Below are 14,938 nucleotides of genomic sequence, written 5' to 3'. Positions count from 1 at the left end.
ACGATCCTCTTGATGAGAGCCTTCAGGTGGTCGTAACGGGGCTAAGGCCACGCAGAAGGTTCAACACCAAGGTGCGGTCGGCAATGGGATCGCCGAGGTCGCAGAGAGAGTCTGTCATGCCCTTCAACTGGTGGAAGTACTCCCCCACGGAGAGATCCCCTGAGAGAACAGGTGGAACTGGGTGTCGCGGTGGAGCGCCCGAGCGTCCCGGTTTCCGAGGAACTGGTCCTCGAGAGCGAGCCACGCCTAGCGAGCAGTGTCCGCCTGGTCGTGGACGATATCCTGTAGCTCAACGGTGATGGTGTCGTTGAGCCACGAGAGCACCACGCTGCCCATATGAGCCCACGATGGTGACAGCGAGGTGACAAGGCCGTCGAGGACATGGTCGGGGAGGGCGAAACACCGTAGCGTGAACAGCACTTGTGCGCGCCAGGTGGGGTAGTGGGACGATGCTGGGTCCAACATGGCGGACACAAGTGACTGGATATTGTGGACCCCAACGGCCTGAGCATGGAGGGCGGCGACAGTGGAGGCGTCGAGCCCGGAGACATGAGGAGACTCGGAGACCAACGGGGTAGCCACAGGGACTACCAGAGATGGCAGGGTGCCATGGCCGAGAAGGAGATGCTAGACCGTGGCCAGCTGAGTGGTCAAGGCTTGGCCCATAGGACATAGCCTACTCATGTTCCCAAGCGAGGGACACAGCGCGCTCACACTCCTGCGAGGCGGCCATGACAGCCTAGATGGTGGTGAGGGCGGTGGCCAGCGCAGAGTCAGTAGAGGGCGTCAGAGGAGTCCAGGTGGCGTCGGTGACGAGCGGACGCGTGGTGAAGAACCTAGGGAGCGGCTGCCTGGAGAGGCGGGCCGGCGAGAGAAGGCCGGTGAGGGCGCCTGTGCACGTCGGGTAGCCCAGTGAGAGCCCATTACACAGAGGTGAGAGAGTAATTACACGGGGAAAACCCTAAACAGGTATTCTAACATATGGCTTTGTCTACAAGGAAGAGGTGGAACTAGGCGCCTTAGGGGTAGAGAACAAAGGGGGACAGTGGCAATGATGGTGGTTGTTTTTTTCTCGAATGCGCAAGAGCACTGCACATCATTATATTAAGAGGAAGAAAGCAAAATTATTTACAAGGAGGTCATGCAGAGCAAGGCCGGACTAAAAAATAAAAACCATCCAAAACAGGACCGAAAAAGGAGAAAGGAAGAAATAACTAATTCGATCCAGCTGCCCAAAGGGCTTCAGCGATACCAAGGCTGCCAAGGTGCTTTGCCCCAGCCATAACCCAACAACCTAATTCATTAAGGAAACAATGTTACGCCTTGGAAATAGAAGGTGATCCCTCAAAAAAAACCTGTTTCTTTGCAACCAAAGGCACCAGGCTCCAAGAATGATAGCGCAATTAAGGCCTTTCCTTTTATCCTTGATGATCCTGCAATTCATGTCTCGCCACCATTCTGCAATGGAAGAGGCAGAAGAGGAGGGAGCAAGATGCCCCAAACCACAGGGGGAGAGAATACTGAACCAAAACTGTTGGGCGACAACGCAGGAGGTTAAGATGTGTTGCACTATTTCCTGGGCTTGGTCACATAAAGGGCAAACAGCAGGGTGAGGCAGCCCCTCTTTTGCAATCTATCAGCAGTCCAAACTCTGTCCCGAATTGCCAGCCATAAGAACTTCATTTGGGGGTGCCCAAGACTTCCACAACCTCTTTCAAGGTTCAAACGATATAGAACCTATGAAGATGGCCTTGTAACGGGATTTGGCCGAATAGATACCTGAGGTTTCATGCCTCCAAGAGTGAATATCATCCTCATCCTTCAGAACCACCTCATTAACCATATCACACAGAAGGTACTGCTGTAAACCAACCAAAGATAGGGGAGGTTTGAAATCCCTCACCCAGGAGATGTTATCAAGGGCCTGAGCCAATGTCCTAGAGCACATGACTTTCTTATGCACCTTCCGATAAACTTCTGGAGCGACCTCAGAAACAGAGCGCCCCTCTAACCAGCGATCAGACCAAAACAACGTGTTTGCTCCATTTCCCACAGCTGTAACTACCAAGATGTCAACAAACTTTCTGACCTGCGGCTATATGGGAAGATCCAGACCCCTCCATGGCCTGCTAGCACCAGTCTTCTGCAACCACAGCCACCTAGCTTGCAAACCTCATCCCTGCAATTTCAGGTTAGGTATTCCAAGCCCCCCGAGATTTAGGCCTTGTTACCACCTCCCAAGGCACCAAACAGATGCCACCCTTCACATCCTTCCTTCCTTTGCAAAGGAAACCCCTTCTAACCTTGTCAATCTTCTAACCTTGTCAATCGCTTTGATCACCCATCTCGGGACACTCATGGCAATAAGGAGATAAACAGGAATTGCAGAGAGCACAAAACAAACCACTACATTTCTACCTGCCAAGTTAAGGGGTGAGGCCTTCTAACATTAGTAAGAGCTCGGTCACTCTCACTCCTATCCAATGTGGGGAAGAGGAGTTAGCGGAGGTACAAGAAGTTATGACGTGTAACGTGGAGAATTTCCCCTGCAAATACCTGGGCATGCCTCTCTCAGTCAGGAAACTAAGGAAAAATGACTTGATTTTGTTAGTGGATAAGGTTGTTGATCATTGAATGGGATGGAAAGCGACCTTAGTGCATCCTGCGCGACGTGCAACCCTTGTCAAGGCAGTTCTCACGGCAGTGCCTGTTTACCATTTCATTGCCTTACAATGTCCCAAATGGGTGATTAAGGCAATTGACAAGATAAGGAGAGGCTTTCTATGGAAGGGAAGATATTAAAGGGGGTCACTGTCTAATGAATTGGAACCGAGTATGCAGACCCCTAGAGCTAGATGGTTTCGGCATTCACAATCTAGAGTCTCTTGGTTGAGCGTTGAACATGAGGTGGCTTTGGTTGAAAAAAAACTCAACCTAATCGGCCTTGGTCTAGGTTAGATATTCAGGTGCATCCAAATGTTGCAGCTATGTTTGCAATCTCGGTGGTGACTTTAGTTGGGAATGGGGAAAGTACTCTTTTCTGGACGGACAAATGGTTGCACGGGGGCTCCTTGGACCAAATGGCTCCGGAGCTCTCCCAGCTCATTCCAAAGAGGGTTTTCAAAGAAAGGACAGTTAAGGATGCCTTGCTAAATAGGCAGTGGATGGATTAAGGATATTAGGGGGTCTGCATGTGCAGGCCTTGATTGAGTTTCTATTGCTCTGGGATGTTTTGCTTGGCATTCAACTCATGCCCGGGGTGCCAGACCACCATCTCTGGACACCAGCACCCTCAAGAATTTACTCCTCCAAATCAGCCTACAAAAGGTTTTTGAAGGTTCTGTTGGGTTTGAACCCTGCCAGAGAATTTGGAAATGTTAGGCACCACCAAGGTGTAAATTCTTTATTTGGCTTGCCACTCATAATAGGTGTTGAACGGCTGATCGTCTAGCACGAAGAGGGCATGATCATCCTGAGAGGTGTCCTCTTTGTGGCCAGGAGGAGACGACACAACATTTTTTAGTGTCTTGTGTATTTGCTAGACAAATCTGGTGGCATGTCTTTTTCCAAGACCGGTGGAGGAATGCAAAGCAGCAGGTGGATAAAAGTCAGCGCAAAGGCTTCAATTCAGCTGTCATCTTAGTCGCTTGGTGGTTGTGGAAACATCGGAACGCTTGTGTCTTCGAGGGGCAGTCTTCATGTGTCCAGCAGCTGTTGCAGTTCACTCGGAAGGACGCCATTAATTGGTCTCTAGCAGGAGCCGCTGGGCTGGTAGGCATTTAGCCTGAGTAGTAGTTGTTGTAGGATAGTTCTTTCTTATGGCAGTTTTTATGTTTCTTTGTTTTCGTCCTCCGTAAGGAGGCTTGTATTGTAATGGTGACTGTTGGTCTATTTTGGACCGCTCTTCTTAATATAATGATGTGCAGCTCTCCTGCGCGAAAAAAAAGTAAAGGTTGGGAGGGGAAGTGGTGCCTGGGTGGGAGACAAGAGGTTCATTCATCTTTGTTTTGGGATCGAAATTCTTGAAATGTGTAATCCATGTTGATTATTACTTGAACTAACTAGTGTCAAATATCAAAGAATGGAGGTAAGTACCTCCCAAAAAATGAGATGAACAGTCAGACAGTTTTAAGAGAACAAATACCAACTATCAATACAAAGTGCATAAAAAAGATTAGTAGATAACTAAAACACTAAAAAATAAATACAAAATTAAAATGCAATGGTGTGTTGTATGGGCTCATTTCTAGTTTTTTTTCTTTTTAATATAATGATGTGCAGTTCTCCTGCATGTTCAGAAAAAAAAAACAGAATGAAGACTACCAAACCCATTGCAATAACTAAATAGTAAAAGATTGTTCATGAAATCATATAGTGAAACTAAGATGTGATTTGCAGCATGTTATGAAGGAAAACACCTAAAAGGTCGATTGCAGTAATCACAGCTTGCTTTGCAGTAGGATGCTGAACATGAAGCAACCTTCCAAGCATATTACTCCCCTGAGTTCAAGAGAATGAGATTCATCAAGCTAAAATGTAATAAACCGTTTGTGAATATTCCATTGACCAGGTACAAAGACGCTGAGATGTTTTAATGTAAGTGCCCCAAAATACAACAATGTAAAATGTGATCAACATAAATATAATGTAAAATAAATAAATGCCAGCAATGTACTAGATGTGGCAGTTGGGAAGGACAGATTAGGGGATAGAATTTTGGGTTAAAATTGAAATAATGGTGACAGATTGGTTTTCAATATTTGTAAACTACCAAACTTGAGTATTAGACTGAACAAAATAAATTTGTCTATGGAGTGCAAGAGTTTGTCTCAAATGCATACACATATTATTATTCATCGGAATTGTTCATGTAAGAAACAAAAGTTAGTTTGTAAATGGGATATCATACCACAAGTGCATTAATTCTGGCTTCAATAACAGTTGATGGAGCATATCTTGCGGCATAACCATACATCAACGCCAATGCTGCATATGTGTCATCAACATCTTCCACTTTTGGGCCGAATGAGAAAAATGAGAGGAACCTGCAGAATTGGATGCCATAAACTTATTAATACTGAAATAACAGGATAGACGGCCTACATAAATGAAATACGCCAGCTAAGTAGTGGTTGCTTGATATTCACTTTTGAATGATCCAGTCTCCATTTCTGTTTTTCCAAATACAAGATGGGATATGGAATGAAGTTTCACAAAATATGCCAAACCAATAACTGAAAAGAAGGGAAACTAATTGGTACATTGAAGTTAAGAATGAAGTACAGGATTCCATTTTGGCACAAAATTGGTCAAAGGAGTGTACATGTGAAGCAACACAACCAAGTTTTGGTTTAGGTTATATTGCTGCAATGCTGCAAGACAGGACTGGCGGTAAGATGACAAATAGATGTCTTCTGCCAAAAGATTATATAAGTACCTCTGGAAAGCACTTTGCTCTGCACTATCTAGTATGTTCTTCAGTTTCTCCAACACTGTATCTAAATGAGAAGCCGCAACCTGCAATGGGAACTTTAGTGCTAAAAGGATTCAAAATAAGCTCAAAATAGAAGGATTCACTGATGGCACCTTACCAGCCCGATGCCTTGAGCAAGTCCAAGGCGATTAATAGGAATAGACATACTTGAGTGTCTACACATCCAATCAATCTTCTCGCTGACATAAATCCTATCATCAACCTTCTGAAGAAGCATTCCCAAGCATCTGCAAATAAAAAGGTAAAACAAAGCCAGTATATGGAGTCATTTTCATGTAACTTCCATAAACCAATAGTTTATTGTCTTGGCTCCACAACATTTAAAAAGGTAAAACAAAGCCGATATATGGAGTCATTTTCTTGTAGCTTCCATAACAAGTCACTCAATATCACCAAGGAAGGGTAGCATAAACCAATAGTTTATTGTCTTGGCCGCAACATTTAACAAAAATAACTACAGCAAAGGGTATAATCTATAACCGGCGATCAGACATGTCACTGAATGAACATGCTTTTGAAATAAACAAGCATGATCCACTTGTTATGGCAGATTTTGACAGATCTAGCACAATGATTAACAAATAAATGTATAGAAGCTAATGTGAAATGATGATGCCAACTTATAGTATCCTTGCTCACTCTGATATAGAAATACTGCCAAATATCTCACAGAAGGCTAGCCTTTCCTAGTTTTTTTGGTGTTGGTATCCTAGCTTCCTCTTGCGGTGTTGGTGCACTTATGTAAGCAAGTAACCCCAGCATCTCGAAAACAGTTTGTTGCTTTTGATATAAGCACTGTTGAACCTTTGTCCAAAAAAACTCTGACAGAATACATAAGACCTCTAAACAATCAAGCTAGAAGCTACTGAGCTCCAAAAATATAACGGCACAAACTTCTTAGGATTATTTAGAGTAATAACATAGCTGCCACTCCAAAGGTAACACAAGAAGGAAAGGAAGACTGTTGTCACAACAAAATGAATAGCATGCAGCACATGTTCAGAAAATATTTTGGATGCAATGGAACCAAAAGCATTAGCTTTGATCTAGTAACCTATGTTTCACTGATATGCAATAAAAGTAACTGATACGAGGATACAACATTTCTCACAAAAAAACAAGGACATGTCATTACATCTCATCGTATCCCGCCATATCAGGTACAGGTTCATTGACCTTCCAGGTGTATCAGGGTATCATGCAGTATGGATAAAGTGCCCAAGAACAGCACAAATTTAATGGTTATTAATATTTACCTGTGCAGCAAAGCAGCGTGTCCGTCAGATATAGAATACAGATCATACTGCCGTGCAAATGCATCACCCAAAGAAATGACCCACTCAGTATCATTCACAACATCCAAACATTCTGCCAAAAACTGAAGGACAACACAAGATTAGTTCTCAGGGAAATAGTACATCATCTAAATACTTGACCTAAGAAAATACAGAGAAAAAATTCTTAATATATACTTAGAGAGATTCTCCGTACTTTAAAAACTGATATGGAACTAGCAAACTGAAGTATCAAACACAAACAAAAGGCCTACAGTGTACAAGGAACCATCACAGGCCTGGGCTGCAACCTCTATGAGCATAAGACTGGACGCAGCAATAGGGAAATACGTTCTTTTAAACATGCACCACCCACATGCTCCTTGAATAACAAATACTACACAATAATCAAGAGGAAAAAATGGACATTTTTAACACGGTAAGCCATCATTTTTTTCCTAATATTTTTGTTTCGCTCAACTCTTAACACAATTTGACTAAAGTATACATCAATACAACATATCATGATTGTAACTACTAATACCGTAGTTGCAGGCTCTCTTGTTATGGCATGAACACAATCCTGAATGACTGAACTCATTTCAAAAAATAATACTCCCTCTGTCTCAATTTATAATTCGTTTGACTTTTTTAGACCAAGTTTGACCGGCTCGTCTTATTCAAAATTTTCGCGAAAAACTGAAAAATTCAAAGCCAAAATTAAAGTATATTATATGTTAAACAATATCACAGTAAAAAATTATAATAATTGTGATTTTTTTAATAAGACGAGTCGGTCAAACTTAGGGTAAAAAATCAAACAAATTATAAATTGAAACGGAGGGACTAATAATCAACATCAATAACATACTTACATTTATTATCATGTCATCCCATTTTTCCTGGTATGTGCTATCTTGCTTTAGGTCTTCAGGATCACTGATGTAAGCTTTCATCTTAGGGACCTAATACTTGCCAAAAGATGCATTTTGTAAGCTACTTTAACAGCATGGTGACTGGAAATGAACTCTTTATTTTTCGGGTAAATTGTCACAAGAGTCACATAATAGTGTGCATTATACAAACAACTCAAGCACAGGGCAAGTACAATATGAATTACCGGAAATTCACAAGAGTTGCAAGATGCAATACAGCAACTTTATTTCGGGGATTAATAACTAAAAGCAAAAAGAATCAAAACTTGAAAACATGTACTATTCATCTTCAAACAATACCGGATGTGTTAAGTTCTATACCTCATCTTGCCAAAATAAAGAAAGGTTTCTGGGGAAAAGTGGACCCAAGTAGCACAGAACCTACACAAACACAAAGGTAAAGTGAATATCAATGGCAAATATAAACATATTAAAAATGTTTCTTTTAATGAACAATCTTCATGAGCCCAAAGAGTATAAACAAGACTGGTTTAATGAGCCTTCAATCAGAAATTACTGGAATTACTTAAATTCAGGGTAAGAGGAAGTTTTTTTTTCGAAACACGCAGGAGAGCTGCGTACAATTTATATTAAGAAAGAGATAGGTCTGAGAACAGACAGGGGTACAAACGACTCCTTACGGAGGTCGAAAACACAAATACAGAAACACACTCATCCCTTATCTATGACACAACAGCAGGCCCTCCTAGTCTTAAGGCCAAATGCCCCTAAGCCCTCTAGCCCCGGCCATACCCCACAGCGTAGCATCCTCCTGGATGTGCTGCAGGATATCTCTAGTGCTCGGGGAAGCTCCCTCTGCAACGACAAACAACCATGCAACAATGTTCAAGTATCCGATAGTGGAGATGCAAGAGTAAGAAAACAGTATTAGACTCCCATCAAAATGACAAATAACATCAGGTAAACCTATCACTTAGTGCTCAGGGGCCATTCTAGCACTTCCACAATATAACTTTTTTCCTAATACAAAAATGTCTCATCTTCCTGTTATAGATACCTTTGTGGGGGCGCCAGTATTCAAGGAGAAGGGCCGCTAAGGGACCGAATGCCAGCAGGGACAGTTAAGGAAAGACAATCAGCAAATAAGGAGAAAAGGGGCAGGAAACAACCGTGGCTACAAATCAGGGATACTTAGTTTCCTTAGCTAGTTGGTTGCCAAATAATAGCAGATTAGTTCTTTAAGATATCTGCTTAGTTTCCTTAGCTAGTTAGTTGCCAAATAATAGCAGATTAGTTCCTTAAGATATCTGCTTGTTTTCTTGAGTTGTAAGTCGCCTGCCTCTATAAAGGCGCAGGCTGTAGTTTGTATTAGGATCCAAGAAATAAAGATCCTCCTTAGGGCGGGATCATCTTGGGTCATCCTGGCTGGGCACAGCGCCGGCACAGGGAACCTAGAAGGTCCGCGTCCTCCTCTCCCAACGCATTGTGTCATTCCAATCTTCTCCTCCACTCACCCTTGAGAGACACCAGGAAACACAAGTTACGGACTTACCAGAGGGGAAGTCTGTAACACTTCCACATAGAAATCCAATGTAACCAAAATAAATGATAATTCCCATCTGAAGACAGAACTCAGAAATGATACAGATAAAAGATAACATGTTCACACATCCGGAAAAGCTAGTGATAGATAATATGTAGAATGGATGATGTACAAAATCACAAATAAGAACTAAAAAAGGACATGCCCAATTGCCCATGTTAGAGTGTATATAGCATGAATCTGGAAGGATATCTGATTGTTACGGTAGAATAGGATTAGTTTCGATCTATATATCTAGGACTGCTTGATCTACGAGGCTCTATATAAAACATACCGTGGCTTGGATCTCAAACAGTCCTATAGACAGAGATGAACAAATCCTACCCTACGATAGCACTCGGACTCTGGATCTATGCCATATGCTCTAACAGCCAAAACAGTTGTCAAGACTGTCCATTGAAATCTTATTTAAAATGAATATTCATTTTAAATCAGTAAGAACACAAACCGTCAGGATCTGGGTGGCCAGTTGACCCCTAGCAAGTGGATTATGCAGAAGCACAACCAAACGAGCAAACAAATCCTGCATGATACGCATAATCATGAGAAATAACTAACCAACTGATGAAAAGATTTTGTAGATAAAAGACATCTGAGATTAAGCAAGCTACCTCAGGATTGGGGGTTTCGTTGGAGGCATTAAATTCAGTATATAGTGGGTTTGTATGTGAAAATTTATGCCTGCACAATTCAGTTATGCATTTGCAGACCTGCAGGTACCACCATGTTAGTCATTGTTAGAGATTGTATAGAATTGTATCTAGACATATCTTTTAAATTTATAGTTGCCTTGTACTCCAATCCATATTGTTAGGAGAATAACCGTTGGATTAACTGGGCCAACCCTAGAGGGTGGCTATATAGGGTTTATACATAGGCCACATGGGCTTAGCCTCATGGGCCTAATCCATATATTCTAACACCCCCCGCAGTCTGAACTTCCGTCGCAGCGGAGTTTACAGACTGGACTCGAAAAGAAGAAGTACATCACACAATAGGATCCCCCCATAGACTCAACTAGCCACTACTGATGTTGAGGCTGGAGCGAAACTCCGCGAAGGTCGAGGACAGAAGACCCTTGGTGAAGATGTCGGCAAACTAGGAGGTGGTCGGGACGTGGAGGACTCGAACAGCACCGACGGCGACATAATCGCAGACGAAGTGTAGATCGATCTCTACATGCTTGGTCCGCTGGTGCTACACTGGGTTGGTGGAGAGGTAGACCGCGCTGACGTTGTCGCAGTAGACCAACGTGCTCCTGGAGAGGGGACTGTGAAGCTCGGCAAGGAGCTGCCGTAGCCAGGCAGCCTCCGCCACGCCGTTGGCCACGGCACGGTACTCCGCCTCGGCACTCGAGCGGGAAACGACCGGCTGGCGCTTTGACGACCAGGACACTAGGTTGCCGCCTAAGAAGACGGCGTAGCCGGAGGTGGAGCGTCGAGTGTCTGGGCACCCGGCCCAGTCAGCGTCGGTGTAGACGACCAGCTCGGAGGAGGTAGACCGATGAAAAAGCAGCCCGTAGTCGACGGTGCCCCGAAGGTAGCGGAGGAGGCGCTTGAGAGCCGCGAGGTGGGGCTCCTGGGGATCGTGCATATGGAGACAGACCTGTTGCACGGCGTAGGAGATGTCTGGCCTGGTGAAGGTGAGGTACTGAAGGGCACCGGCAAGACTCCTGTAGCCGGTGGGGTCTGCGACTGGGTCACCCATGGCCTCAGAGAGCTTGGCCTGCGTGTCGACTGGGGTGGAGCAGGGCTTGCAGTCACTCATCTGGGCCCGCTCCAGAATGTCAAGAGTGTACTGTCGCTGGTGAAGGAGGAGTCCTGAGGGGCGAGGCTCAGCAGTGACCCCCAGGAAATGGTGAAGCACGCCCAGATCCTTGACCGGAAACTCCTGCTGAAGTGCGTCGACGAGGCGGCGAAGAAGTGACGGGCTGGAGGCGGTGAGGACAATGTCATCCACGTAGAGAAGCAAGTAGGCAGTCTCTGCTCCATGATGGTGGACGAACAGAGAAGTGTCTAACTTGGCCACCACGAAGCCCAGTGTCACCAGGAACGTAGTCAGTCTGGAGTGCCACGCCCGGGGGGGCTGATTGAGGCCGTAGAGGGACCTGTTGAGCCGGCAGACCATGTCAGGGCGAGAGGAGTCGACAAACCCCGCCGGCTGACAGCAGTAGACGGTCTCGATGAGGGCGTCGTGCAGGAAGGCGTTCTTGACGTCGAGCTGGTGAACTGGCCAGGAGCGAGCGAGAGCACCGTGCAGACGGTGGCCGGCTTCACAACCGGGCTGAAGGTCTCATCGTAGTCGACTCCAGGGCGCTGAGTGAAGCCCCGAAGAACCCAGCGAGCCTTGTACCGCTCCAGGGTACCATCGGCCCGCCGCTTGTGCGTCCAGATCCACTTGCCGGTGACGACGTTGGTGCCGGGCGGATGAGGCACCAGATCCCACGTCTGGTTGGCGACGAGCGTTGCGTACTCCTCCATCGCCCGACGCCAGTGGGGTCCAGCAGGGTGGTGCGGACGGAGGAGGGTACCGGAGAAACCTGCGAGTCTCTGGTCGTGGCCGCCAGGACTCGGGGCGGCAGGGTACCAGCCGTGTGCCGCGTCACCATCGGGTGGACGTGCCGCGGGTCGCGGCGAAGGAGCGGTGGGTGGTACACCAGCGTCTCGGCACGTGCCGCGGATGGCCGCGGCGGAGGTGTAGGTGTCCCTGGCGGGGACTGGGCCACCGGCGATGCTGCCGGAGGAGAGGTCACCGGTGGGGACGGCGGCGGTGGTGGCGACGGCGGCGGTGGAGGTGCGAACCCCGGCGGCAGCCGGCGCTGGTAGACGCGCACCGGCTGGGCGAAGCGGGCCAGAGGGGTCGGTACCGACGGCCCCGCAGGTGGTGCAGTCCAACCACCCCCGCTCGGTCCGGGGGCGATCGAAGACGGGACCCGCGGAGAGTTGACACCACCGGACCCGGGCAAGGCACCGGGCTGGGAGTAGGACCGACAGGCGGTGAGCGAGTACCTGCAAAGAGAGGAGGATAGGTGGCTCGACCACCGCGTCAGTCGGAAAGAGAGTGAAGAGGTCAAGGTCAGGGTCGGAGGAGGGTGGTGTGGTAGTGGAGTAGGGAAATACGGACTCATCAAACACCACATGGCAAGAGATGAGGACCCGGCGAGAGGAGAGGTCAAAGCAGCGGTAGCCCTTGTGGTCGGGTCATGCCAGAGCACCGTGGGGATGGTGCGGGGCCCGGTTCCGACGGTCGGTGCGGTCGAGACGCTGTCGCCGCCATGGTAGTCGCGGTGGTGGTGGTGCTGGTGGTTCCGGCGGTGGTGCCCGTGGCAACACACCGACGCCGGGACCCCAGCAGGGTGCGCCTTGGCCCACTTTCCACCACCCGTGGTCAGGGCGCATCTCCATGTGGTCGTTCTAGGGACCAGGTTCTGAGGCTCGTCCCCCGGCGGCCATGTTCGCTGGTGCGCAGCCGGGGTTCACCTCGCCGCCGGGGTTCGCTTTCGCCTCTCCGTCGCCCTGGACCTCGACGCCTGCCGCTTTGTCGTGGCCCACGCCACCGGCTGCTCCACCGCCCGGGCTGGTTGGTTGGGTCACGGCCGCCCTGGCTGCCTTCCAGACTCCCACTCTGACTCCGCCGATGGGTCCCGAGTGGATTGCGGACACCGGTGCTACCTACCACACCACTCCCGACCCTGGTATACTCACCTCTGTTCGCCCTCCTTCTTCCTCTCTCCCTTCGTCCATCATGGTGGTGAATGGCTCGTGTCTTCCTGTCACATCTGTAGGTGTCGCCGACCCTCCCGACTCTTTTCGCATTCCCGATGTTCTTGTCGCTCCTTTTGTCCACAATCTTCTTTCTATTCGTCGTTTTACTGCTGATAATTCTTGTTCTGTCGAGTTTGACTCTTCTGGTCTTACTGTGAAGGACTCGGCAACTCGGCGCCTCCTCCTCAGATGTGACAGCACCGGCCCCCTCTACACCCTTCGGCTTCCGCACGCCACCTCTTCTTCGTCTTCGTCTTCGTCACCTGCCGCTGCTGTTGTTTTTGCTGCCACCACGTCTTCTACCACCTGGCATCGTCGCCTTGGTCACCCCGGACGCGATGCCTTGATGCAGCTTACTCGTAGTGCCACTATCCCATGTACTAGATCACATGATGAGCATCTTTGTCATGCGTGCCAGTTAGGCCGCCATGTTCGTCTTCCTTTTTCTTCTTCCTCGCATGCTACTCATGCATTTGATCTTGTACACTGTGATTTGTGGACTTCACCTATTACCAGTATGTCAGGCTACAAATACTATCTTGTGGTGCTTGATGATTTTTCTCATTATGTGTGGACTTTTCCTTTGCGTGCCAAGTCTGAGGCTTTCCCCGCCCTCCGCCACTTCTTCGCCTGGGTGTCCACTCAGTTCGGCCTCACCATTAAGGCCGTCCAGTGTGACAATGGTCGGGAGTTCAATAACCTCCCGCGCCTTCTTTCTGTCCCACGGGATGCAATTGCGGATGTCTTGCCCGTATACCTCCTCCCAGAACGACAAGGCTGAGCGCATGATCAGCACGACCAACGACACCATCCGCACTCTTCTCCTCCAGGCGCACCTACCGGCACGCTTTTGGGCCGAGGGCCTCCACATCTCTACCTACCTCCTCAACTGTCTCCCTTCCACTGCGTGCCCGGCCCCCACTCCTCACCAAGCACTCTTCGGTACCCCTCCGCGTTATGACCACCTCTGTGTCTTCGGGTGTGCTTGCTACCCGAACACCGCTGCCACTGCTCCTCACAAGCTTGCACCCCGTTCCACCCTCTGTGTGTTTCTCGGGTACTCCCCGGGGAGGAGGTGGCTGCTCAGCCATGGGGGTATGGGTGGCGGCGCAGCAGCGTGGCGGGCAGAAGCAGGAAGCGTCTGCGCCGGCGAGCAGAGGAGGTTGGGGCGCGGCCGGCGCGATCCACCAGAGAGGGGCGGAGTTGAAGGGGTGGCCGGAGCAGGGGGCGCGGCCGGCGCGATCTACCAGAGAAGGGCGGAGCTGAAGGGGCGACCGGAGCAGAGGAAGACTGTGGCGGCCGGTGGTGGGCGCGGTCCGCCAGAGGTGGGTGCGGCCGGAGGCGGTGGACGCGGCCGGAGCAGCGCGGCCCAGCCGGGCAGCACAGGGCGGAGGGCGCGGGCCTGGGGCGGCGACGGCAAGGGCAGGGCGCCTGGAGGGAGCAGAGAGGAAACCCTAGCCGTCGGCGGCTGAGGGAGGAGCGAAACCCTAATATGATACCATGTTAGGAGAATAACCATTGGATTAACTGGGCCAACCCTAGAGGGTGGCTATATAGGGTTTATACATGGGCCACATGGGCTTAGCCTCATGGGCATAATCCATATATTCTAACACATATTGACTTGCTTTGTACCCAAGCTATATTGGCCATATATATATGAAGGTCACCCAACCACCACAACCTAAGGGTGTGTGGTGTTTCTCATCTATCGTTCTGCACGGTATCAACTGTCTAGGTTTTCCTCCTGCTGCCATAGCCCGCCAATCGCCAACCCCCCTCTGGCACTGTCTCCCCTGCGTTGCGCCACCTTCCACATGTCTATATGGTATCAACAGTCTTAAGTTTTCCTCCTGCTGTCCTAACCCACTAGGCGTTAACCCCCCACACCCCCCTCTCTCTGGCAT

At 48.6% G+C, this 14,938-nt stretch overlaps 1 protein-coding gene across 3 annotated transcripts in view; it reads right to left on the bottom strand.

Annotated features, from left to right (window-relative positions):
* LOC103644425 (protein SHOOT GRAVITROPISM 6) overlaps positions 1–14,938 on the bottom strand; it is an 80,237-nt gene that overhangs the window by 40,216 nt on the left and 25,083 nt on the right. For 2 of the 3 annotated variants that reach the window (XM_020545050.3, XM_020545052.3), the window contains exons 19-27: positions 9,879–9,977; positions 9,716–9,790; positions 8,025–8,084; positions 7,644–7,733; positions 6,751–6,872; positions 5,592–5,721; positions 5,438–5,517; positions 4,910–5,045; positions 4,419–4,500 (exon numbers count right to left, since the gene is read on the bottom strand). In XM_020545050.3, coding sequence (XP_020400639.1) covers positions 4,419–4,500; positions 4,910–5,045; positions 5,438–5,517; positions 5,592–5,721; positions 6,751–6,872; positions 7,644–7,733; positions 8,025–8,084; positions 9,716–9,790; positions 9,879–9,977 — 874 coding nt within the window. The remainder of the gene's footprint in view (positions 1–4,418; positions 4,501–4,909; positions 5,046–5,437; positions 5,518–5,591; positions 5,722–6,750; positions 6,873–7,643; positions 7,734–8,024; positions 8,085–9,715; positions 9,791–9,878; positions 9,978–14,938) is intronic. The other variant, XM_020545051.3, reaches the window with a different exon arrangement.

This window comes from Zea mays, chromosome 1 (assembly GCF_902167145.1).
Source record: "Zea mays cultivar B73 chromosome 1, Zm-B73-REFERENCE-NAM-5.0, whole genome shotgun sequence".
In the NCBI taxonomy this organism is placed as follows: domain Eukaryota; kingdom Viridiplantae; phylum Streptophyta; class Magnoliopsida; order Poales; family Poaceae; genus Zea; species Zea mays.
This window is presented reverse-complemented; position numbering and strand designations above follow the sequence as displayed.